The sequence below is a fragment of the Rhodotorula paludigena genome (genome assembly GCF_050403205.1).
Source record: "Rhodotorula paludigena JCM10292 DNA, Rt_paludigena_JCM10292v1_ctg42, whole genome shotgun sequence".
Classification (NCBI taxonomy): domain Eukaryota; kingdom Fungi; phylum Basidiomycota; class Microbotryomycetes; order Sporidiobolales; family Sporidiobolaceae; genus Rhodotorula; species Rhodotorula paludigena.
The window spans coordinates 126916-149758 of record NW_027481416.1 but is presented as its reverse complement, the minus strand read 5'-3'; the positions used below and the strand labels follow the sequence as shown (position 1 = coordinate 149758).

Sequence of the window (22843 nt, the reverse complement as noted above, 5' to 3'; positions counted from 1 at the left end):
AATGCTGGGGTGAGCACGGGCCCGCGAGAGGCGAGTAGAACCGGTCAAGCGATGCGGAGGCGGAGATAGACTTGATCGTGCCAGTCGCAAGGGGGAAGGAGAGACTTTCTGTTGATGTACGCTAAGGACAGTCGTCGCTGGATAAGCGAAAATGTAGGCTCTGGGCAACGCTAGAGAGCCAGGTAAGCATTGCCTCAGCAGCGGCCGAATGACCTTCGCGGACTCCCTCGACCAAGGAGAACACACGACAAGGTCGGTCTATGCTGTACACTGCGCGACACCAGCGAGTATAGTCTATGCGACGCGTCACTGCGCGCCCCGACCGACGCGCACCTCCTCCTCCTGGACCTCGCCCGCCTCTCTCCCCTCGACCTCCTCGAGCTCCTTGAGGTCCCGTCCGCCTGGCGCAATGTCGGCGTTCTGCTGCTCCCACATGCGGCGGTACACGCCTTCCTCGCCGCGCGCCATAAGGCTCGCGTGCGTGCCCTGCTCAGCGACGTGCCCGTCGCGCAGGACAATGATGAGGTCGGCATCGGCGACTGTCTTCAGGCTGCCAGGCGCGAACCTGTCAGCGTTTCCCGCGCGACCAAGCTCATGACCATGCGAGACGCACCGGTGCGCGATGAAGATGCTAGTGCGCGACTTGCTCAGCAGCGTCTGATTGATGTTGCGCATCAAGTCGACTTCAGTCGTCGTGTCGAGCGCCGAAGTCTGCCGCGCACAGCAGAGTCAATATCTAGCTCACAAGCAAGCAGTGAGAGATGAGAGAACGTACCGCCTCGTCAAAGAAGAGGATCTTCGGGTCCTTGAGCAGCAACCTCGCGACCGCGAGGCGCTGCTTCTCGCCTCCGCTGATCATCATGCCGCGCTCGCCGACCTTGGTCTCCCACTTGTCCGGCAGCGCCTCAATCGTGCGGTCGACATTGGCGAGACGCGCCGCCTCCTTGACCTCTTCGTCGCTCGCGTCGAGGCGCCCGTACCGGATGTTGTGCATAATGTCGCTGTGGAAGAGCGGCGTCTCCTGCGGGACGACGCCGATCTCGCGCCGTAGACTCTCGAGCTCGACGTCGCGCAGCTCCTGGCCGTCGATGAAGATCTTGCCCTGCGACGGCTCGTAGAAGCGGAAGAGGAGGCGGAAGACGGTCGACTTGCCGCACCCTGAGGGGCCGACGATGCCAACCTTCTTGCCCGCCGGGATCGTAAACGAGACGTTGCGGAAGATGGGACGGTCGCGGTGGTAGCCGAATGCGACATTCTCAAAGCGGATCTCGCCGCCCTTGGTGAGCGCGAGAGGCTTGGCGTTCGGTGAGTCCTGCAGCGAACGCATGAGCCGGGAGCCCTGACATGGCAAGGGTTGGGCACGCACCTTGATCGTGAGACCAACGCCTTGCAGGTTGAAGAGCGTGTCCATGTCGATCAAGCTCTGGCGGAGCTCGCGGTAGACAGTGCCTGTGAAGCGCGCTCTGATTAGACTGTCACAGGTACGGGCAGACGGCTCCGAGCGTACCGAGGAAGTTGAGCGGCAACGAAAGCTGGAAGACGAGCTGGTTGACCATGACAAGGTCGCCGACCGTCATCGTGCCTGCGAAAAGGTCAGATTAGTACTCGGCGCCTGGTCGAGCCTTTCTCCCTGGTGAGCACACCCTCCGTGATACCCTTTGCAGCGAGGTACATCATTCCCGTGAGAGCCGTCGAGAAGATGACGTTTTGGCCAATGTTGAGCGCCGCGAGCGACGTCGAAATCTTGACGGACGCCTTGGTGTAGTCCTTCATGGCGCGATCGTATTGCGCCACCTCGAATGCCTCGTTGTTGAAGTACTGCGGCAAAAGGAATTGAGCGGAAGCTGGGAACACAAGTGGGGCACTGCCGCACCTTGACCGCCTCGTAGTTGATGAGCGAGTCGACCGACATCGTGGCAGCGCGGTTGTCAGCAGCGTTGGCTTGCTTGCGGAATTTCGTGCTGCGCAGATCGTTCAGTCAGCTCGGAGCAAGCTGTGGTGAGTGACGACGGACTAACCGCCAAGAGGTCGTGCGAATGGTGAACCACGCGTAGGCGCCCATCGTCACTAGAGTGAGCGCGGCAAAGTCCCAGCCAAACTTGTAGCTCTGTGCGATAGACGCAAGCGTCAAGCTTACGAACTTGCACGGAAGCGGCAAGCACGGCAGGTGGATGGTTCAGACACGCACCAGGATACCGCAGACCATCGAGATCTCGAGCGCAGTCGGCACGACATGGAACACGACCGACGAGAGAAGGAAAGAGATGCCTCTATATGTGAATAGTGAGCACTTGCGACATAGAGGACATTAAACGGTGAAGTCACGCACTTTGTGCCTCGGTCAATAGCGCGGGTCAAGCCACCCGTCTGCCGTTGCAGGTGGAAGCCGATGTCGAGGTTGAGCAGGTGCGTGAAGACGGAACGGGCGACACGGCGGATCGCGCCCTGCGCGACGTTGGCAAAGACGGCGTTGCGCAGCTCGGAGAAGAGGCCGGCGCCGACACGTGCGAGACCGTCTACATGACGGGCACGTCAGCACAGAGCTATTGCTTTGTTGAAACGTGGACGCACAGCCAAGGATGACGGTGCCGGCGATGGCAAAGACGCCCTGGCCGGAAGTCGGGTCGATTTCGACATTGAGCGTGTCGATGATATTCTTGAAGAAGAAGGGCACTTGGACGTTGAGAAGCTTATCGCAAGAACGTCAGCGTAGTCAGGGAGCAGTAATGCAGAAAGCGAGCGCACCTTTCCTCCGACGAGCAAGGCAATCGCCAGCAGCACCCGCGTCTTCGTACCCCAATCATTCTTTGGCCAGACGTTCGGCAGGAGCTTTTTGATGATGTCCCAATCTCGACGCGTCTGCTCCTTGTCGCTGACAACTTCTGCCTTGCCGACGTCCTGTGTCTGCCCGCTCTCCTCCTTGCGGACGGCCTCCTCCTTCTGATGCCCTTCTGGCCCGGAGTGCGCCTGCGTCGCCTTGTGCGCCGCCTCTGAGAGCTCGTGTTCACGTTCCTGCTGCGACTGAGGCGCGGTTTGCGGCTGGCGAGACTGGGGTGTTGACCCGGCAGTGTCGCGGGCGTAGTGGGCGTGCGTGCGCAGGAGAGTGAGGATGGGCGAAGCAGGTCGGAAATCGGGACTCCGCCGTCGCAGAGGTTGTGTGGGCGTGCTCAGCGTCCGCAAGCCTCGTCGGGGTGCGCTGCAGATCGTGCAGGACGGCGTCGCCCGAGGTGGAGCAGCCTGTCGGGATCAGCGAGTATCAGTTCAAGCGGCTCAGGGTCTGGCGTGCGAGGCATGTGAGACGCTTGGAGCACTAACGAGCTCTGCAGCACTTCTCCCACGCCGATGCAGAGGAAGAGACGCACCCGGACCGTTGCGGCTAGTGGAGCCGACCCGGCAGATCCCGGCAGCCAAGCGCGCAGGGCAGCGCTGCTCGCGGTCCTGCTGGCCATGGTCAAGCTTCTCGCGCTGCTAGCCCTCGCCCGAGTGCGACAAGAAGCGAAAGCGAGCGTGAGGGCGAGCAAGAGGGAACCGGTCACGACAGCGCGGGTCCTCTGCACGCGAGCGAGATGCGCAGAGTCGCGTACGTGCACTCGGACGCACTCGTGAGTGCAGCAGACTGCCTGCCCGCAAACGAAGGACGCGCTTCCCTCGTCCACTCGCTCGTCTCGTCGCTCCAAGTCCTCGGAACTGATGAGGACTTGCAGAGTGATCGCGAGCACCTGGCGTGCTGCAGAGTCGTCGAGCCTCGACCTGCTACTCGCGACGAGCTGTGCCGCTTCCACGACCCGCGGTACATCGGTGCGTGCGAGCGAGCGAGCTCCCGCTGCCTCGCGAAAGGCCTCAACATCTGTCATCGAGTGCGTCTGACGCTCTTACTGGGCAGATGCGGTCCTCGGGACGCATTCAGAGACCATGAGTGACTCCGACGATGACGAAGACGACGATAACTCGTCTGCATCGTCGGACTCGTCGCCTCGCACCTTTGGCCTCGCAGGCTCTTCGGACGAACCGCCGCGCAAGCGGAAGAAAGTCGACTCGCTCGGCCTGCAGGACGACTGTCCCGTTTTTCCCGAGCTTGCCGAGTACGTCAAGCTGGTGGGAGGTGCTTCGATGACCGCCGCGCGCGAGTTGCGGGATGGCGAGGCAGACGTCGCAATCAATTGGACGGGCGGCCGGTGAGCGGTCTTACCTCTACCTCGACACGCTTGACTCTGACGCGCATCGACTCTGTCAACCTGCAGACACCACGCTCGGCGCGGCGAAGCCGCTGGATTCTGCTATGTACAGGATGCCGTGCTCGCCATCATGGAACTGCGCTCAGCACCGCAGCGTCGCAAGCCAGCATCGCCCGAGCCGTCACAGGGACCGTGTGTTGCCTCGCCTTCACCATCGTCACCCAGTCTCCCGCCTCTCCCGCCGCGCATCTCCCGAGTGCTCTACCTCGACCTCGACTTGCACCACGGCGACGGCGTCGAGTCGGCGTTCTTTACCACACCCTACGTCCTCACCCTCTCTGTCCACCTCCACGCCCCACTCTTCTACCCTTCAACCGGCGCGCTCGACTCGTCTGGCCCGTCAAACCCGAAAGCGCAGGGAGCGGCGCACGCGCTCAATGTCGCGCTCGAGCCGGGATGCGCGGAGGAGACACTCCGGCGGGTGTTTGCGAGCTGTGTTGAGCGTCTAGAGGAGGCATACGACCCGGACGCGGTTGTGCTGCAGCTGGGCGTGGACGGGCTGGCAGGCGATCCGTGCAAGGTGCGATCCCTCCTTCCTCTCCTTGCTGCGTCATGACCGGTGACAAACTAACAACGCAAACGTAGGAGTGGAACCTCAACCTCGCTTCTCTCGGCTATGCGGTCGAGCACGTCCTGCAGTGGAACAGGCGGACCCTCCTGCTCGGCGGCGGCGGGTACGACAGCCCCAACGCTGCGCGCGCCTGGGCCTACCTAACTTCCGTGGCAGTGTGTTTTTAACTCTTCTTCCGGTCGGACCTCACTCACAGAATCGTGCCATTCCCAGCACGGTCGCGCTCTCCCGCTCGACACGCCCGTCCCGCCCGACCTCCCCTCGGCGCAGTACGAGCTCTTTGCGCCTTCTTTCACACTCGATGTACCGGAGGGATACATGCGCGATGCCAACACGGAGGAGACGCTGAGAAGGGTGGAGAAGACGTTCGAGGTGTACGAGGAAAAGCTGCGGACGAGGTGGAAGAGGGTTGCTGATTAGGCGTTGCGTTGACGTGTGGCGCCTGGGAGGTCGTCATTGATCGCTTGCAGTAGCTTTCGTGCCAATACCGCAATTCGGGCTCGTCGTGAGGAATCAGGGAGAAGATTACGGCGGGGCGGATCGCGTGGAGAACATCCTTTTCTATCTGTGAGAACCGATCCAGAGCACGGTCAAAGGGCAAAATGTACCTAACAGAGAGGGTCGAACATGCACAGACGGGGCGGAAGGAGAGACAAGGTACTACAATGGCAGGCAAGCGGAGAGGCGATGGTGGGCCTTACTGCTTCGGCGTCGGGATGAGGATGCAGAGGAGGTTGAGTCCGGCCGCGAAAGCACCTGCCGCAAGCCACGCGACAGCGTAGCCCTGGGTCGTGTGGAAGCGGAACATCAGGGCGAAGAACTGCGACGAAAGCGGATTGAGAAGGTCAGCCCCCAGTCTGCGAGGTCGGCTTGATTTCCAGGGAAACGGGACGCACGATGCCACCGAGGTTGCCGAATGCGCCGACGAGACCCGTGACAAAGCCGTTCGAGAAGGGGTTGCAGTGAGGGACGAGCGAGCTGGAGAACGAGAGAACGGAGGGTCAGCGAGGCTCGACAGCAGCCGCATGCCTTCGGCAGTCCACTCCGCCATCTCTTGTGGTACTCCAGTGAGTTCGCATGAAGTGGGAGACCATGCACCGGTCGCATGTGAGCCGTGAAGATCGTGCACCGAGACTCACAAGTTGGTTCCGTTCGCGACCTCGCAGAAAATGGCCATGAGGGCAACGAAGCCCATCTGGATGCTCAGGCTCGGACGGATGCCGTCCTGGTGCTTGACGAGAGTGTACGCGCCGTAGCCAATCGACATTGCGCCCTGGAGGAAGCCGAGCGCGATCGTCACGTACTTTTTGGACTTGATCCCGTAGCGGGCGTAGAGTCGGTCGGCAAGGTAGCCGCCGAATGGACGCGTGACAATGTTGAGAAAGCCAAAGACACTGGTGTAGTAGCCTGCTTCGAGCTGGCCAAACGCTGGACGGCCATCGGTGCCGTTGCTGTGGTGGTCGGCGAAGAGGACGTTGGGCATATTCGAATCAACAGCAAGTTCAAACCCGAATCTGCGGCCCGGGATGAACATGAGCGTGTAAGCGAAGTCCAGAAGGGTCGGAAGGGGTCGAAACCGGGTTCGGGAGCCCGAAAGCGGTGGGAGCGAGGACTCGCAGCGTCCGGACTCACGTCGTCATGTACATAAGCGCCGGCAGCCAGATGTACGGTGCGCAGACCATCTCGACAAACTTCTTCCAGGTGAGAGGCTCGTTGACGGCAACGTCGAGCGGGATCTCGGCGCCCGACTCCTCAATTTCGTCGTCGGCGGCTTGGACGTGCGCCGAGCCGCTTTGCTTTTCGCGCATCTTGCGCTCGATGACCTCACGCTCGGCCGGGTCGAGGCTGGCGAGGTGACCCTGCCGAGCGGCGATGGCGGTCGACGGGAGAGTGTGGCGTGCGGACCACTTGCCTGCGGAAAGACACGAATCGTGAGCGACATTTGACTGCAGCTGTGAGACTGCGCCCATACTACGTACCAGCAGGGTGGTCGGTACCGAAGACGAGAGTCGCGATGGCCGTGCCTAGAAGGAGAGGAACAGGGACAACGGCGAAAGCGGCACGCCAGGCGTCGCTACTCGAAAGACCGCGATCATTCGTGAGCGACTGAAAGACGGCCACCTGTACAACAAATGTCACACCGCCGCCGAGGTTGCTGTCAAGCACGCGGGGTGGTGTCAGTGTCTGTCGCAAGTTTTGCAAGCAACGAGAGCAGAACGAGGCTAACGCACCCCCAACCACCGGCAAAGCTGTTGGCCATGCCGACAATACTCTTGTCGTAGAATGCGGTGGTCCAAGCGAGGCATGGCACGAAGGTTGCGCCGAGAATGCCAATGAAGAAGCGGATCACGTAGAGCCCGCCGACGTTGGTGACGGTGCCAGCGAGGCCCGAAGGAATGGCGCCGAGGATGAGGATGATGGCCATAGTGATGCGCGGCCCGAAGCGATCGACGAGAGGGCCGAAGATGAAGCGGCAGACGAGCGTCGCGCAGAGCGCAACGATGTTCGAATTGCCGATCTGCGCCGGCGTGAGGTGCAAGTCCTCGCGGATCGCCTCCGGAATCAGGGGCGGAAAGGCGAACCACCTGCGCCCGGGAACAGTGTGGAAGGGAGATGCAATCGAAGGACGAGTCAGTGCCATGACATGCGAGGACACAGTCAGGGGGAGATGCGAAGGAAGGTGGAGCGGAGTAAATGAGATTCCACGCACGAGAGGAAGGCAACAAAGAAGCCGAACCAGGCGACTGCAAAGCGGAAAGCACGTGGCTCAGTCACCGAAAGCAACGGCAGACCCATCCGGCCCAGCACGGGGCATCATCGATGCTGAGCGCTGTATACGTACGGTGGAAGTTGATCGAGTATTGATCGCGAAGATTCAGTATGGGGAAAGTGAAGCTCTTGCCGTTGAGTGGGTTGACGACGGCCGGCTCCCACAGCGACGCCCACCTGAACGGCGGCGGAGCTCCCGACAGCGCGCGTCGGTTTGCTTCCGTCGCGCTGTGGTCTGCAACTCGGGACGAGACGGGCATGATCTCGTGCGAGTCGCGCTTCTCGAGGTCAGACATGGCGAAGAGGAAGAAAGGTCGGGAGAGCGGTAGGCGGGAGGGTCGGCGGACTCAAAGCGAGGTGATCCAGCGTCGAGAGAGAAGGGTGAACGTCTGAAAGAAAGAACGACCCGCAGAACTGTCTGCGACGACGACTCCAGCGCTGATGTGCGGTATCGGACACGAAGGCCTGGGCCGAGAGGGCGGCGAGATAGCACCGTCAGGCCCTGCACGCTCGATAGCCGAGCGAGATTGCTGCCCTCTGACGCTAGACCATCGAGAGCAGCTCCGGAAGCGGACAGCAGCGCAACGAACGAATCGCAGACGGCGATGAGGCGAAAGGCGATGGCGCGCCCTCAATTTCGCCTCTTGGCCCGAAACGTTTCTGTCACCTCCGTCGTCGGACACAACGAGCTGCCGTGCACTGCGCCTGCCTGTCAAGCACAGGATCAGCTGAAAGTCATCCCGACGTCACTCCCGCACCTGCGGGCCACCAGGGTCACAGTTGCTGGGAGACGGAGGAGCGGAAACTCCCTCCACGACCAATCAGAAGCTTCCTGTTGGAGTGCACCTCGGATGATCGAAGGGTTCTCGCTCTCCGTGCGATTGTGCCTGAGTCTATCTACTGTCCGACATCGCATCAAGCGATGCGAGAGCGGACCGCGGCACGCCTCGCCTGAGTGGCCTGACTACTACGCTGCTCGCTCTACTCGCTGCACGCACGCTTGCGCACCCCGCACCTCGACATGGTGCCCGTCGCGTCAACTTCCATGCTACCGACGCCTTCGCCTGGCGGCGGCCGCCAGACTATCTTCGTCGTGGGCTTGGGCATGGTTGGCATGGCTTTCATCGAGAAGATGCTCGATCTCGACAAGGACGCAGGGCGATACTTCCTTCGGACCTGCGGCGAGGAGAGCCATCTCGCCTACAACCGCGTCGGCCTCACGGAGTACTTTCAGCACCGGAACGTCAGCGACCTCTATCTCAACTCGCCGACGTGGTACGCCGACCAACTGCCTGAGCGCTTCGCGTACAGCACGGGCGAGCGGGTGACCGAGATTGACCCCGTTCACAAGAATGTCTTCACCTCGCGCGGCAATGTGTACCAGTGCGTGTGAATCCGCACGGTACCCGACGTCGTCACGCTGCTTACATTAGCCCGTGCAGATACGACATCCTTGTCATGGCGACGGGCTCAAACGGCGCTTTGCCGCCATACGTGTCCGCGGAAGAAGCCAGCCGGACCAAGGGCGTCTTCGTGTACCGCAACGTCGCCGACCTCGAGGCCATCATGGACTACGCCGATTTGCCGCACATCAATCGCGCCTCTGTCGTCGGAGGCGGATTACTCGGTCTCGAAGCCGCCAAAGCCGTGTACGACCTTCCGACCATTCCGGACGTCAATATCCTAATTCGCCAGGGTTATCCTCTCAATCGCCAGCTCGACGCAGCAGCCGGCGAGCTTGTGCTCAACAAGATCGAAGCGATGGGCGTGCAAGTCCTGACGGGCTGCGAGCCAAAGGCGCTCCTCACCAAGGTGGACGAGCAGGGCGACCGCATCTTCGCCGGCTTCGAGCTTGGCGATGGCGAGACTCTCGAAAGCGACCTCGTCATCTACGGTATTGGTATCTCGCCACGCGACGAGCTTGCGGCTTCCGCTGGCATCGAGGTTGGGCGACGAGGGGGCATCAAGGTCGGCGACGACCTGATGACGAGCGCGCAGGACGTCTACGCAATTGGCGAGTGTGCGAGCTGGCAGGGGAACGTGCGTGCTATTCTGCTATCCTGCACTGTATGCGGTTGACTGACGTGAGTGATTCGCAGACGTACGGCCTGATCGGTCCGGGCGTGGAGATGGCCGACATCCTCGCCTTCAACCTGACGCAGACCGATGGACACGCGCCGCGCAAAATGAACAGCCCCGACCTGTCTACCAAGCTCAAGCTCATGGGCGTTGATGTTGCTTCCTTCGGCGACTACTTCGCCGACGAGCGCGCTTTCAAAGCCCAGCAGGCTGAAGCTGCGGCTCGTGCGGCAGAAGAGGCATCGAAGACGGCGTCAAATGGCGAGGAGCAGGGCGGCGTGGCGATCGCCTCGTTCAAGCCGTCGCGCAAAAGGCCTCGGAGCAATCGCAACGACCCGATCAAGTGCCTCACCTACCACGACCCGATCTCGTCGACCTACCGCAAGTACATCTTCTCGGTCGCCCCTGACGCCGTACATCTGCTCGGAGGGATCGTGAGTCCGGGCTCAGATACGCATATGGTCGTGCGGAGCGCACCTTACACGGCCACTTACTCACGGGAACGATCATTCCTATCCAGATGATCGGCGACACGGGCGCCTTCACGAAGCTTGTTAGCATCGTCAAGAAGAAGAAGAAGCTCGACGTTCCCCCATCCGAGTTCATACTCGGCGCGAAGAAGGGCGACGACGACGATGGAGCTGACCTCGACGACGACACGGTTGTGTGCTCTTGCCATGCTACGACGAAGGGTGCCATTGGCGCTTGCGTCAAAGAGGGCATGTCGGATCTCGCCGCGATCAAGTGCAAGACGAAGGCCGGCACGGGCTGCGGTGGCTGCATGCCGCTCATCACCAACATCTTCAAGGCCGAAATGAAGAAGGCCGGCAACGCTGTTTCCAACAAGTGCGCGGCGCCAGTACGAGTTAGTGATGTCGTGCTCCAGCTCACCTTGACCTCATCGCAGCATCTGCTCGCACTTCAAGATGTCTCGCGCCGACCTCTTCCAGGTCATCAAGGTCAAGAGGCTGCGCGACTATCGCTCGGTCATGCAGGCCGCCGCCGTCGACCCGGACTCGATCGGTTGCGAGCTGTGCAAGCCCGCCATCGCTTCCATCCTCGCCTCGCTTTACAACGAGCACGTCCTCAAGCCGCGCCATCACGGCCTGCAGGACACGAACGATCGCTATCTCGCCAACATCCAGCGCAACGGCACCTTCTCCGTCGTCCCGCGCATGGCCGGCGGCGAAGTAACGCCCGACGGACTCATCGCGGTCGGGCAAGTCGCCAAGAAGTACGGACTGTACACAAAGATCACCGGCGGGCAGCGAGTCGACTGCTTCGGAGCGCAGAAGGCCGACCTTCCGGCGATTTGGGAGGAGTTGATCGTACGTCGTGACCCTCTTGTCGACCGAACAGCCTGACTGACGCTCGTTGCTCGCAGGCTGCCGGTTTCGAATCTGGTCACGCCTACGGAAAAAGTCTGCGTACCGTCAAATCGTGCGTCGGGTCAACGTGGTGTCGCTACGGCTTGGGCGACTCGGTCGGACTCGCTGTCGACCTCGAGAATCGGTACCGCGGCGTCCGTGCGCCGCACAAATTTAAGGGCGGCGTCTCGGGCTGCGTTCGCGAGTGTGCCGAAGCGCAGAGCAAAGACTTTGGGCTCATCGCCACCGGTAAGTGACACCCTGCTCAGGCGAACCTGTTCGACGCATGCTCATTCACTTCTTTCGCACAGATAAGGGTTGGAACCTTTTCGTCGGCGGGAATGGCGGCGCGCAGCCGCGCCATGCCGTCCTCTTCGCCAAGGACGTACCGCCGTCCAAGGTCGTCCGGCTGCTCGACCGCTACCTCATGTTCTACATCCGCACGGCCGACAAGCTCCAACGCACCGCACCTTGGCTCGAGAGCTTTGAAGGCGGCGTTGAGAAGCTTCGCAAGATCCTTATCGACGACGAGCTGGGCATCTGCGCCGATCTCGAGGCGGAGATGGACAACCTCATCAGGTGCGCCATCTCTCTCTTTACAGACGTCGTCTCTTGACTCATTATTCGCGCGCTGCAGCACCTACAAGGACGAGTGGGCCGCAGCGGTGCAGGACCCGGAGCTGCGCAAGCAGTTCAAGCAATTTGCCAATACGGACGAGCGCCGCATCGGCTCGGACCTCATCGTCGAGCGCGGGCAACAGCGCCCCGCCGACTGGCCCAAGGCGTTCCCCGGTCAGCGCTTCGTCGAAACGCAGCTTCCGACGCCGCGCTCGGAGTGGAAGTACGTCCAGCTTGCTAGCGTGGCCGACCTCGCGCCGACTGAGGAGAACACGACGAGCTGCGCCGTCCGCTACGGCGAGGACACCCAGCTCGCCATCTTCCGTGTGCCCGCCAAGGGTTACTTCTGCACGCAGCAGATGTGTCCGCGTGCGTTAGCTCTTTCAGACCGGGGTTGTCCATTGTGCTGACTCGCGCCACCCTGCCGTAGACAAGCGTGCCTTCATCCTCGAGCACGGCATTATCGGCGACGATGCCAACGGCCACCTGTACGTCTCATGCCCGCTGCACAAGCGCAATTTCCGCCTCGACAACGGCGACTGCCTCAACGACGACGAGTACAAGATCCTCGCGTTTGACGTCAAGGAGGAAGGCGGCGAGCTCCTTGTCCAGCTACCGCCGCCGGACGAGCTTGATGCGCTCATCGGCTCGTCCAAGTGGATGGTGCGCAAGGCGACAGCCGAGGCTCACGGTCGCAACGCCGCAACTTCCATCGAGTACGTTCGCCCTTTCCTCCATCTTTGGCTAGTCGACTGCGACTGACACGGACTCGCTTGTCTGCAGAATTGTCGGCCCGGACGGCCAGGTCGACGAGGATAAGAAGGCTGCAGGGACAGAGTGCGGCGAGGCGGACAAGTCGTGCGGGACGCACAAACTCGAGTGGTAGATCCTCCTTCTCTCTCTGCCCTCTCTCCCAGTTCATCCGTACATGTGTATCTCTGTGCAGCTTGTCTACGTCAGCACCCTGTCATGCATACCAGCCTTCGTCACACACTTCTACGTCCCAATCGTGTTGAGAAGGCCGGCCGAGCCCCTCCTCATTGCGCCCGCGGACACCCGCATGGCCCAACACTGGGTCTATATCGCGATATTATCCGTTCGGAGTTGCCACAAGGGCCCGCAGCGGACCAAGCGTGCTCACTCGATGCCCGAGGCGGACATGAGCAACTCGATGTGCATCGTCCGCTTCGGAGCCGAGCCCGCTCTAGCGCGTCGGGCAAATTGCTCGAGGGGAGAAAGCGGAAAGCGGGTTTGTGTATTCGCTCATAGATCGAGAAGGGCGAGGCCCGACGGCGGACAATCGCTGGGGCTTATCGCGGGGTGAGGAAAGGGGCGACAAGCTGGCGGTCCGGCCCTCGATGAGCCCGCTAGAGGACCCTGTCCAGCGTGTCACAACTTCAGCTACACACGCAGGCGCTCAGGACAACAGCGTGCGTCCGAAGCAAGGGTCACGCCATGTCGTCGCCTTCTTCCTCTTCCTCGTCCGACGCTGGCTCGAGCTCTTTGCCTTCGACTGCTGCGACAACCGCTCCGTCCTCGCCGAAGCTTGGTTCGGCAGCGCTCGCAGGCCTTCCCTTGCCATTCTACCCACCGACTCTCGCTCAACTTGACGGCCTCATCTCTTCGACCTGCCCCGACCCGCTGCCCGCACAGTGCGTCCGGGTGTTCGGCTATGTCCACTCAGCTTGTACTGACCCGCTGCGCACAGGTATCCTCCGCTCCCCTCAGCTGATGGCCGCCCCCGTGAGACCGACGCGACGAGCAAGGGGACTCCTGATGAGTGGATCCCGCGCGACGAGGCGCTCGTACGCTTAACCGGTACGCTTGGATGCTGCACAAGCACGGCGGAGCACCGCTAAACCGGTGCACCCGCAGGCAAATGGCCTTTTAACGTCGAAGCACCTCTGCCCGATCTTTGGGCGCAAGGCTTCCTGACGCCCACCCGACTTTTCTACGTGCGCAACCACGGGGTCGTGCCTCGTGTGACCCAGGCCGAGGCGGCAAGCTGGACCCTCGACATCAGCGGTCTCGTCGCTCGCCCCTGCACTCTCCGCCTCGCCGACTTGATTGACCCGGCCAAGTTCCAGACCGTCACCCTGCCCGTGACGCTCGTCTGCGCAGGGAACCGTCGCAAGGAGCAGAATGTTGTCGCCAAGTCCCTCGGGTTTTCGTGGGGTCCGGCCGGACTGTCGACTGCGCTCTTCACGGGCGTCTACCTCGCCGACGTTCTCGAAGTGCGTTGCCACCGCTCCTCGCACGAGCCAAACTTCCGCCCCTGACCAATCAGCTTTGCAGTTCGTGCAACCTCGGGCGATAGGCAGGGTGGGCGAGGAAGGCTACCGCCGCCCCGAGCATGTCATTTTTGAGGGCGCCGAGGATCTTCCAAACGGCAAGTACGGCACGTCGCAGCGCCTGCGTTCGGCTCGGCAAAAGGAGAAGGGAATGCTGCTCGCATGGGCGATGAACGGCGAGGCGCTCGAGCCCGACCACGGCTTCCCGCTTCGCCTTGTCGTGCCGGGCCAGATTGGCGGCAGGTCAGTCAAGTGGCTCAAACGCATCGAGATCAGCGATAAGGAGTCGCAGCACCACCTCCACTTCTGGGTGCGTTGCTCTGCGCTCGAACGAGGGGAGCACAAGGCTGACCCCGACTCGTGAGCATAGGACAACAAGGTTCTCCCGACGACCCTCACGGCGGAGCAAGCGCGTAACGAGCGCGACTGGTGGTACGATCCGAAGTACATCATCAACGATCTGAACGTCAACAGCGCGATCGCCCACCCTGCGCACGATGCGACCATCGTCTGCCCAGCCGCGCTGCCTAGCCCTGATGCTCCCGCTCCGACCTACACGGTCGAGGGCTACGTCTACGCCGGCGGCGGACGACGCGTCGCGCGAGTCGAGGTCACGCTCGACGAGGGCACGACCTGGTCTCTGGCCGACATTACCTACCCGGAGGATCAGTACCGCGCCGTGCCGTTCGAGGGCAAGGTGTGGGGCTCGCTCGATCTCACCGAGCGCGACGAGTGCTTCTGCTGGGCGTTCTGGAAGATCGAGATCCCGCTCGAGAAGCTCAAGGCGGCGGGAAGCGTGGCGGTGCGCGGCATGGACGAGAGTTTGGCGTTGCAACCGCGCGACATGTACTGGAAGTACGTCCTCCCTCCATTCCTTTACTCCCGCCACTGTCTCTGACGATCTCGTTGCACAGCCCGACTGGCATGATGAAGTGCGCTTCACAGCTTGAGAGTCCGACGTCTCCACCCAGACTAACGCGCTGTCTTCTCGCAGCAACTGGTGGTTCCGCGTCGTCCTCCATCGCTCGACGAACAACGCAGGCGAGACGATCCTCCGCGCCGAACACCCGACCATGCCCGGGTTGCAGCCTGGCGGCTGGATGGAGCGCCTCAAGGAGTCTGGTCTCGACCCGCTCAAGCCGTCCTTCGCAGAACCAGCTCCCGGCGAGGCCATCGTCGAAGCTCCGCCAGTAGTGGCGAAACCGAAAGTCGTCATGACGAAGCCGGGCGTGACGCGGAAGATCACGATGGCCGAGGTCGAGGCGCACAACAAGGAGGACGAGCCGTGGTTCGTCGTACATGGCGAGGTGTACGACGGCGCGGGCTTTCTCGCCGATCACCCGGGCGGTTCCGAGTCAATTACGCTCGTCGCGGGAGAAGATGCGACGGACGACTTTATGGCGATCCACTCGATCGACGCGAAGCTCCGCCTGGCGGACTTCCACATTGGCACGCTCATTCCGTCCGATGTACCAGCACTCCCGTCTACCGTCACCGCTGCACCCTCGACACCGGCCGAGCCCGACCCGGTCTTCCTGTCGGCGAAGAAGTGGAAGTCCTCCAAGCTCGTCTCGATCGACCTCGTCAACCACGACTCGCGCCTGTACCGCTTTGCGCTCGAGCACGACGCACAACCGCTCGGCCTCCCCGTCGGGCAGCACGTCTACGCGCGGCTGCGGCGCAAAGCCGGCGAGGCGGCTACGGACGCGGCAGGCGATGCCTTGCACAAGACGCCGCTCGTCGCCGACGGGAGCGGCGCGGGCGAGCTCGTCCAGCGCGCGTACACGCCCGTGTCGCGCGAGGGCGCGAAAGGGTTCCTCGACCTCCTCGTCAAGATCTACTTCCGCACGCCGGCGTACCCCGAGGGCGGGCGGATGACGCTCGGGTTTGAGGAGCTGCAGGTGGGCGACACGGTCGACTTCAAGGGCCCGTTGGGATCGTTCGAATGGCTCGGTGCGTCTTGTATCCCTCGTGCGGCCAATTAGCCGATGTACTAACGAGCGTGAGGGTCCGCAGGCCAGGGCACATGCAAGTGGCGCGGTGTCGAGCGCAAGGTCAAGCACCTGGGCATAATTTGCGGCGGCTCTGGTGCGCACACTGGGCTCATCTGTGCTCTGAAAGAAGTGCTGACCTCGTTTGATGTCGGCAACAGGTATCACGCCCATCCTCCAGGTCCTGCGCGGCGTGCTGCACGATCCGCTCGACACGACGACGCAGGTGCACGTCCTCAACGCAAACCGCACCGAGTCGGACATCCTCCTGCGCTCCGAGCTCGACGCGCTCGCCGCGCTCGCCGGGCCCGACCGCATGCGGATGCACCTCGTCCTGTCGCAGCCGCCCGGCGACTGGCCCGCCAACGCGTGCGGGCGCATTGGGCGCGAGCACATCGAGAAGTGCATGCCGCCCGCGAGCGAGGACGCGCTCGTGCTCATGTGCGCACCGCCGGCGCTGCAGGACATGGCGTGCGAGCACTTGAAGGAGCTTGGGTGGGACGTTCCGCGGCAGGTGGTCATCTTCTGATGGGGACAGTCGAGTTTGTACGTCTCGATTGTGCATCCCGTATTTGTTGTAATGGTTCTACGTTCTAAGTCGTCGTCTTTCGTAAGGCGCTAAGTCGTGCGAGCGGAAGCAGCCTGGTCCGCGCTCAGGTCGGTCTCGTGAGGACTTGCTTGAGCCTCTTTGGGCGGGCATCGACGTCACAGGGTCACATTCGCCCTGCTGCTTGCGCGCGAGAGTGTCTTTGAAGGAGTTGTGCGGTCGTCGTCGTCGCGGGCGGTGCAGCTTGCGACGCTCTCGCTCTGTCCACCCGCTCGCACCGCTCAGATTGCGCACGAGAGCTGCAGAGTGCTCGAACAGACTCACTGGCGCTGCTGAATCAAAGTCACGCCCCGTAACGTCGGCCCCTCGCCGCTCGCCTTGTGCGTTCGCTCATCGGTTCGACGCACCCGCACCTCGCCCAGCACTGGTTCGAGGTGAGTAGGCCCGCTCGCCTCCACTCTTGATGCGCCATGCGAGTGCTGTCAGGCGGCACGAGTGGCCCAGCTGGCAGTTGGGACAGACTTCTGCGGGACGGCACCATGAGCGAAGCCCGTCGCAATCGCCACACGGCGCTCTCCAGCGCACTGTCAGCATCCAAAATACGCGCACAGATCAGAAGTGGTAGCGCTGACCCTGTCCACACCTGCCCGCAGCCCGTCCTCTGCCTCGTCGCCGGCTCTCTCTGGTCGACATGGCCGATCTCGCGCCTCACATTTACCACGAGACGGTGCGCCGGCCGCGCCTTCGAATGCTTGAGCTGTACTGACTCGTTTGCGCCCCTCACAGCAAGAGCGTGCGTCGTCGCGTGCTCGTCGCAGCCCCACCTCCGTCCCGAAGCTGACCCTATCTCTGCCGTGCACCCAGAGGGCTCGATGCTCTGCGGCCAGCACGCGCTCAACAACCTCCTTCAGTCGTCCATCTTCACCGCGCCCGACCTCGCCGAAATTGCGCGCCAGCTCGACGCGCTCGAACAGGCGCAGCTCGACCCGGGCATGAGGCTGCAGGGCGATTCGCCGTGGGAGGCGAGCCAGAACTACGACGACAGTGGCTTTTTCAGCGTGCAGGGTGCGCAGCGTCTCTCTTGTGCTAAACATTGTCGGAGACGCTGACGCCTTTCACGACTGCAGTCATGGAGGAGGCACTCAAGCTCTTCGGGCTTCGCCTAATTCGCTGGGGCAGCAAGGAGATGGCGAGCGTACACGACAGCCCCGAGTGAGTCATGTCTGCGCCGGGCATGCGAGCAACGCTGACCATCTACGTGCGAACAGGAACGTCGAAGCCTTCCTCCTCAATCACCAGCTTCACTGGTTCTCGATCCGCCGCTTCGGCACGCCTGAGCGGTTCTACAACCTCGACTCGTGCATCCGGACGCCGCAGTGGGTCTCGTCAATGTACCTCGGACTGACACTGCGTGAAGCAGAGAAGCAAGGTGCGCTCCGCCTTTCCTCTCCACGCCCTCGGTCAGCGGGCCTGACCTCTCACTGCAGGTTACTCAATTTTCGCCGTCGTCCCCGCTCCCGAGTCCAACATCTCGGGCCTTCCATCCTGCCGCGCCGCCGACTTTGCCCTCACCCTCCCCGCCCCGCGCGGCACAAACGGCACGTCGTCCGCTGGCGCGGTGCACAACCCATGGTCAAGCGCCGGGAACGGCCATTCGCTCGCCGCCGGTCCCTCGGGCGTGGGCGCGCGCCAGCCTTTCTCGTCCGCGCTGAACCCGCGCGCCGGCGGGTTCGGAAGTTCGACCGCCTCGTCCCTCTCTTCGTCCGGTGCATCTTCCGCCGCGCGCAAGGGCAAGCGGCCCGCGTCGGACGAGGACCTCGTGCTCGGAGGCGGCGACGAGGATGACGACGATGTCGTGATCCAGGAGGACAGCGGGTCGGTCGAGACGGAGAGCGAGAAGCGCAGGCGGCGGAGGAGGCTCGAGCGCGCGGCCGAGCCGCCTGCTGCCGCGCCGGGAGGGATGAGCGAGGAGGAGATGATGGCTGCGGCAATCAGGGAGAGCTTGAAGGTCAGTGGAGGCGGGGATGGGCGAGCGGGGACGGAGGATCAAGGCGGTGGAACAGCGGGAAGCAGCGGGGACGCGAGTGCCGGGACGAGCCAGGTGGGTCTCTCCTCAGTCTCGTGAGTTGCGGTCACGGTACTGATTCGCGTGACGTGACACGCAGGCGAGCATGCCTTCTCGCGCCGCGCTGAGCGAGGAAGAAGAGTTCCAGCGCGCGGTGCAGGCGAGCCTGGCGACCGTGGGCGGCGAGCAGGAGGAGGTGTCGGAGGACGACGCGCCGCAGGGCGACGAGGACAGCCCGAGCATGGAGGAGCTGCGGCGAAGGAGGTTGGCGCGGTTTGGCGGATGAGCGGAAGGAGGCGGGAGGAGCTGGTCGCCTACTTTCTTGGGCCGAGTCTAGCCTGCACAGTGCCGTCTCGCCTACTTTGCTGTCGTACGCGCGAGAGAGTCTTGTAAGCCCCCACCTGTTCGACGCCATCAAACGCGTCAAGTCGCGTCGCCCCTCTTTGGCGAGAGCAACATCGCTCGATCCCCTTCCCACCGCTCGAGCGGGGATGCTGAGCGTCCCGCTGGACCCGTGCGGGGTCCACAGTGACTCTGCGCTTGAGACGCTGGCCGTCGTCGCTGTGCATCTCGCTGCGAGCCGGCACATTGTGGGGGCGCTCGGAGCCGGCGTATCGACCAGCGCAGGCATTCCCGTGAGTCCTGCTCTGCGCGCGAGCCTCGAGAACCCTCGCACTGACCTCTCGAGACCCTTGCAGGATTTCCGCGGGGCGCGAGGCGGGCTGTACGGCGCTCGTTCCGCTGCGTCCCCTACGTCGGATCTCTCTACGACCCGCGACCCGCAACTGGCCGCGTTCTCGACGAGCGCGACGAAGCATCTCTTTTCGTATGCTGCGCTCGTCCAGCCCGAGTCGCGCAAGCAGCACTTGCAGCTCCTCGCCGCGCTCAAGAAGCATGTCCGCCGCGCGACGAGGCCGTCGAAACCCTCGCGCAAGGGCAAGGAGCGCGCAGAGCCGTTCGCGGCCGAAAGCCCGACCGCGTTCCACGGCCTCTTGAAGTCGCTCGAGGAGCGCGGGCAGCTCCGGCGCGTCTATAGCCAGAACATCGACGGACTCGAACGCGCGGCGGGCCTCTCGGCCGTCGACCTCGTCACGCCGGGTGGCGACGGCGACGGCGGCGTGAGCGGCGACGAGAGCTCGTCCGACTACGAGCGGTCCCATGCGTCGACTTCGCCGAAGCGTCGCAGCCCGGCTCGAGCGGGACCTTCGCAACGAGTCGAGCGTGCGGCGCACGAGCACGATGGGACGGTCGTCGCGCTGCACGGCACTCTCGGGGAGGTCATGTGTGGCGTGTGCGGGTGGAGGGAGAAGTGGCGCAAGGAGCACACCAGGTCGTTCAGGAAGGGCAAAACCGTCGACTGCTCGCAGTGCTACGAGCGCGGTACGGTCCTCCGTCCGACAATGTCTCTCGTCGTACACTGAACTTGCGACTTCCACAGCTGCTTCTCGCCGCCGCCTCTCAAAACGCATGATACGCCCACCACCTCTCGCCTTCCTTCGCCCTGCTGTCCTCCTCTACGACGATCCGCCCTCTTTCGCATCCTCCGCCTCGTCCCGCATCTCGTCCATCGCGAGCGCCGATCTCGCAGCGGCACCTGATCTGCTGCTAGTCGCTGGCACGAGTCTGAAGATTCCGGGTTTCAAGCGGCTTGTCAAGGAGTTCGCCAAGCGGGTCTGCGCGAACGGCGGGCTGTGCGTGCTGGTCAACCGCGAGCCGATTGGCAAAGAGTGGGACGGCGTGTTCGACTACCATAGTGAGCTTGTACTGTGCCTGTCAGCGCTGTCAATGGGCTGACGAGATGCTCTGCAGTCTTGGGCGACACGGACGCTTTCGCCATCGTCATGCGGGAGTATCTCGATGTCTTTGTGGCACAGACGGGCGCAACCGCCTCTCCCTCGCGCATACCCCTCGCGCTCGCCCTGCATCTCTCTCCTGTCTCACCGACACCTTCGTGCGCCAGTCTCTCGCTCCCGCCTACGCCTCCCGCCTCTTCCCCTCCATGGCCGCCTACGTTCCTTCCACAACCGGCAGAGTCCACCACTTCCGTTAGACCCTCCCTGGGCAAGGAGGAGCCAACTCGCTCCTGCAAACGCCAGCGCACAACGTCGCCCTCTCCTGCTCGTTCACGCCCGCCGCTTCCCACGCCACCGCCATCATCCCAGCTCCTCCCTACGGCCCCTCTCCCGTCACCCTCTCCATCAAAGTGCACGACAGCCGAGCTCGAGCGCGCGCCTAAGCAGCCCAAGCGTGACACTGCAGAGCAGTCCGAGCGTCGCCCCGCGCCTTCCGCATCCGCTTCATCCCCAAGGTGCGCGGACAAACGTACACCAGCGAGGCCGATGGGCATCGCCGAGCTGCTGCAGCAGGCCGAGCGGATCGAGCGGCGAGCCGCGCGCGAGAAGAAGCGGAGGAAGGAGGAGAAGCGGCGGAGGAGGCGGGAGCGAGAGGCGCGATTGTCGGGCATTGCCCAGGTCGATTAGCGCTGCTCTAGTTTGACAAGCTCTGTCTCGATGCAACGACAGAGCCGCCTTGCACACGTTCTACCGCCCCACCAGCTCTACCTTCTTCGGCTGTGCCGTCTTGTCTTCCTCGCTGTCGCTATCCTGCTCACCGTTCCCGCCCACCGTCGCCTCCTTGACCTGCTCCATCCACTCCTTAGCGAATTCGGCCACGCTCTGCCCCTGACTGAGCTCGATCACGTCCTTGGGCACGCGATTGTGCGAGTAGCGCGGCATACTCGACGCGCTCGCGACGGGCGAGTCGACGAGGCGCAGCTCTGGCGCGCTGCCCGGCGCGAGCGAGAGCGAGAGCGAGTGCAGAGCGGGGTAGGTGAAGAGGAGGGCATCGGTCGAGGGGGCGTACGAGTTCAGGTCGATGAGGAAGACGCGTGAGGCGTCGCGCGTGAGATAGACGTCGAACACGTCTGCGAGCAAACGCGTAGGACTACGTCAGCGCTGCTCGAAGCAGTGGAGAGACGCCCTCAAGAGAACGCACAGTTCGACAGCGGCGCCTTGTCCCGCACCTCATCCTCCCAGAACTGCGAAACCTTGTCGCGCAGGTCCCGCCGTGTCTCCTCTGCTTGCAAAAAGTCGTAGAAGGTCGTATCGCGCTGCGAGATGCCTGGAGCGTTGGACCTGTCAGCGGGCGCTTCGGCATGAGCGGGCAGGAGCAACGGACCGAGCAAGCGGTTGTCGCGCACGAAGCAACGCCATTGCTGCGATCCGGGCATTTCGAACCATTTCTTGAGCACGAGCTCGAAGCTGTATGGGCGGGCTTTGCGTTGCGTTGGCGCTGATCGCGAGTGTGGAGGAGAGGGAGGAGGCGAGGACGAGATGGTGAGGCGAGCGAGGTCTTCCTCGTTCAGCTCTGTCGTCGAGGGCGGATTTGGGTGGATGTCCTGCTGCGCGGTCGCAGGAGGAGGGTAGTCGACGCAAACGTCGAAGGCATGGTCCAGATCGTGCGAAATGAAGTCGCTCGACTTGAGCAGGAGGTAGACATCGCCTGGGTTCTGACACTTCAAGTTCTGCCCTGGCAGCATCCAGGCGGCGTCCTGCATGACAAGCGCGGTCAGCTGACATCGAAACGCCGGACAGCGGGAGCTGCGGGCGCACCTGCGGCGACGACCAGTTGAGCTTGGGGAAGACGGCGCCGTCGTACCGGCTCAGCACAGAGCGGATCTCGGCGTCTAGTCGCGGGAAAGAGAAGGTGCGAGGCGGCTCGTCGTCTTCGTCGCTCGAAGCATTCGAAGATGCGGACGGGTCTGCGGGGACTTCCTCGTCGTCGTCCGAATCGCTCAACTCGCTAATGCTGCGTCGATTTGAAGTAAGTCAGCGTCAATGTATTGCGACCGGGTGGAAAGAGCTCCGACGACGGACCCCATCGGTCCGCTACCCTCGGGGAGGAACAGCCCGTCACTCTCGAGGTAGTCGAGAAAGTCTGCTTCGTCGGGAATGGGCCGAATGACGGTAGCCTTCGGCGAGCAGCGCTTGAAGAGCGGGTACCACGACGAGAATTGGCATGCGAGGACGTCGCGCATGTGCAGAGGAGGGAAAGCGGCGCTAGCATCGTCGGTGTCGGTGGCAGGTGCTGACGAAGTGGATGCAACGGGTGGAGAAGCCATCTGTCCGAGTCAGCTGCACGAGGGCCACCAGCGGGGCAGGACAGCGACAGGGCGGTGCAGCTGTCGGAAGGCGAAAGTCAAGCACTGCACTGATGAGAACGAGGCACGGTGAGCAGCGGGCAGTGCGTTTCAGTCGGGACACTGAACTGACCGACGAGCGGGACGAGGGGGATTCGCTGTTCACAACCCG

General features: G+C 62.9%; 8 protein-coding genes across 8 annotated transcripts; 5 read left to right on the top strand and 3 right to left on the bottom strand.

The window, feature by feature from the left end:
- Positions 1–306: 306 nt before the first annotated feature.
- JCM10292_000704 (uncharacterized protein) lies at positions 307–3449 on the bottom strand (the record flags this gene model as incomplete). Its single annotated transcript, XM_076650908.1, has 13 exons — positions 307–550; positions 614–711; positions 776–1312; positions 1367–1449; positions 1508–1582; positions 1644–1818; positions 1874–1961; positions 2019–2107; positions 2189–2270; positions 2330–2516; positions 2572–2689; positions 2746–3237; positions 3363–3449. The coding sequence occupies 13 exons, from the start codon at positions 3447–3449 to the stop codon at positions 307–309; spliced, it is 2355 nt and encodes a 784-aa protein (XP_076503589.1).
- Positions 3450–3566: 117 nt separating this feature from the next.
- Positions 3567–5226, top strand: JCM10292_000703 (uncharacterized protein; the record flags this gene model as incomplete). The annotated part of the gene is made up of 5 exons (XM_076650907.1): positions 3567–3798; positions 3884–4175; positions 4242–4755; positions 4821–4961; positions 5020–5226. The coding sequence occupies 5 exons, from the start codon at positions 3567–3569 to the stop codon at positions 5224–5226; spliced, it is 1386 nt and encodes a 461-aa protein (XP_076503588.1).
- Positions 5227–5503: 277 nt separating this feature from the next.
- JCM10292_000702 (uncharacterized protein) lies at positions 5504–7871 on the bottom strand (the record flags this gene model as incomplete). Its single annotated transcript, XM_076650906.1, has 8 exons — positions 5504–5626; positions 5703–5784; positions 5946–6320; positions 6439–6718; positions 6786–6961; positions 7038–7391; positions 7517–7550; positions 7649–7871. 8 exons carry the CDS (start codon positions 7869–7871, stop codon positions 5504–5506), a joined length of 1647 nt encoding a protein of 548 aa, XP_076503587.1.
- Positions 7872–8680: 809 nt separating this feature from the next.
- On the top strand, positions 8681–12525 carry JCM10292_000701 (uncharacterized protein; the record flags this gene model as incomplete). Its single annotated transcript, XM_076650905.1, has 10 exons — positions 8681–8958; positions 9018–9615; positions 9675–10088; positions 10175–10500; positions 10562–10982; positions 11039–11270; positions 11333–11600; positions 11659–12008; positions 12070–12355; positions 12423–12525. The coding sequence occupies 10 exons, from the start codon at positions 8681–8683 to the stop codon at positions 12523–12525; spliced, it is 3276 nt and encodes a 1091-aa protein (XP_076503586.1).
- A 569-nt stretch (positions 12526–13094) lies between these two features.
- Positions 13095–16450, top strand: JCM10292_000700 (uncharacterized protein; the record flags this gene model as incomplete). Its single annotated transcript, XM_076650904.1, has 9 exons — positions 13095–13291; positions 13348–13457; positions 13515–13873; positions 13935–14240; positions 14301–14785; positions 14845–14862; positions 14925–15883; positions 15947–16018; positions 16083–16450. 9 exons carry the CDS (start codon positions 13095–13097, stop codon positions 16448–16450), a joined length of 2874 nt encoding a protein of 957 aa, XP_076503585.1.
- Positions 16451–17159: 709 nt separating this feature from the next.
- JCM10292_000699 (josephin domain-containing protein) lies at positions 17160–18819 on the top strand (the record flags this gene model as incomplete). Its single annotated transcript, XM_076650903.1, has 7 exons — positions 17160–17195; positions 17255–17261; positions 17333–17533; positions 17596–17680; positions 17737–17897; positions 17956–18569; positions 18634–18819. The coding sequence occupies 7 exons, from the start codon at positions 17160–17162 to the stop codon at positions 18817–18819; spliced, it is 1290 nt and encodes a 429-aa protein (XP_076503584.1).
- A 205-nt stretch (positions 18820–19024) lies between these two features.
- On the top strand, positions 19025–21013 carry JCM10292_000698 (uncharacterized protein; the record flags this gene model as incomplete). The annotated part of the gene is made up of 4 exons (XM_076650902.1): positions 19025–19168; positions 19232–19913; positions 19972–20286; positions 20343–21013. 4 exons carry the CDS (start codon positions 19025–19027, stop codon positions 21011–21013), a joined length of 1812 nt encoding a protein of 603 aa, XP_076503583.1.
- Positions 21014–21073: 60 nt separating this feature from the next.
- Positions 21074–22653, bottom strand: CDC123 (cell proliferation protein CDC123; the record flags this gene model as incomplete). Its single annotated transcript, XM_076650901.1, has 5 exons — positions 21074–21456; positions 21528–21653; positions 21711–22083; positions 22145–22340; positions 22409–22653. 5 exons carry the CDS (start codon positions 22651–22653, stop codon positions 21074–21076), a joined length of 1323 nt encoding a protein of 440 aa, XP_076503582.1.
- Between the last annotated feature and the right edge of the window lie 190 nt (positions 22654–22843).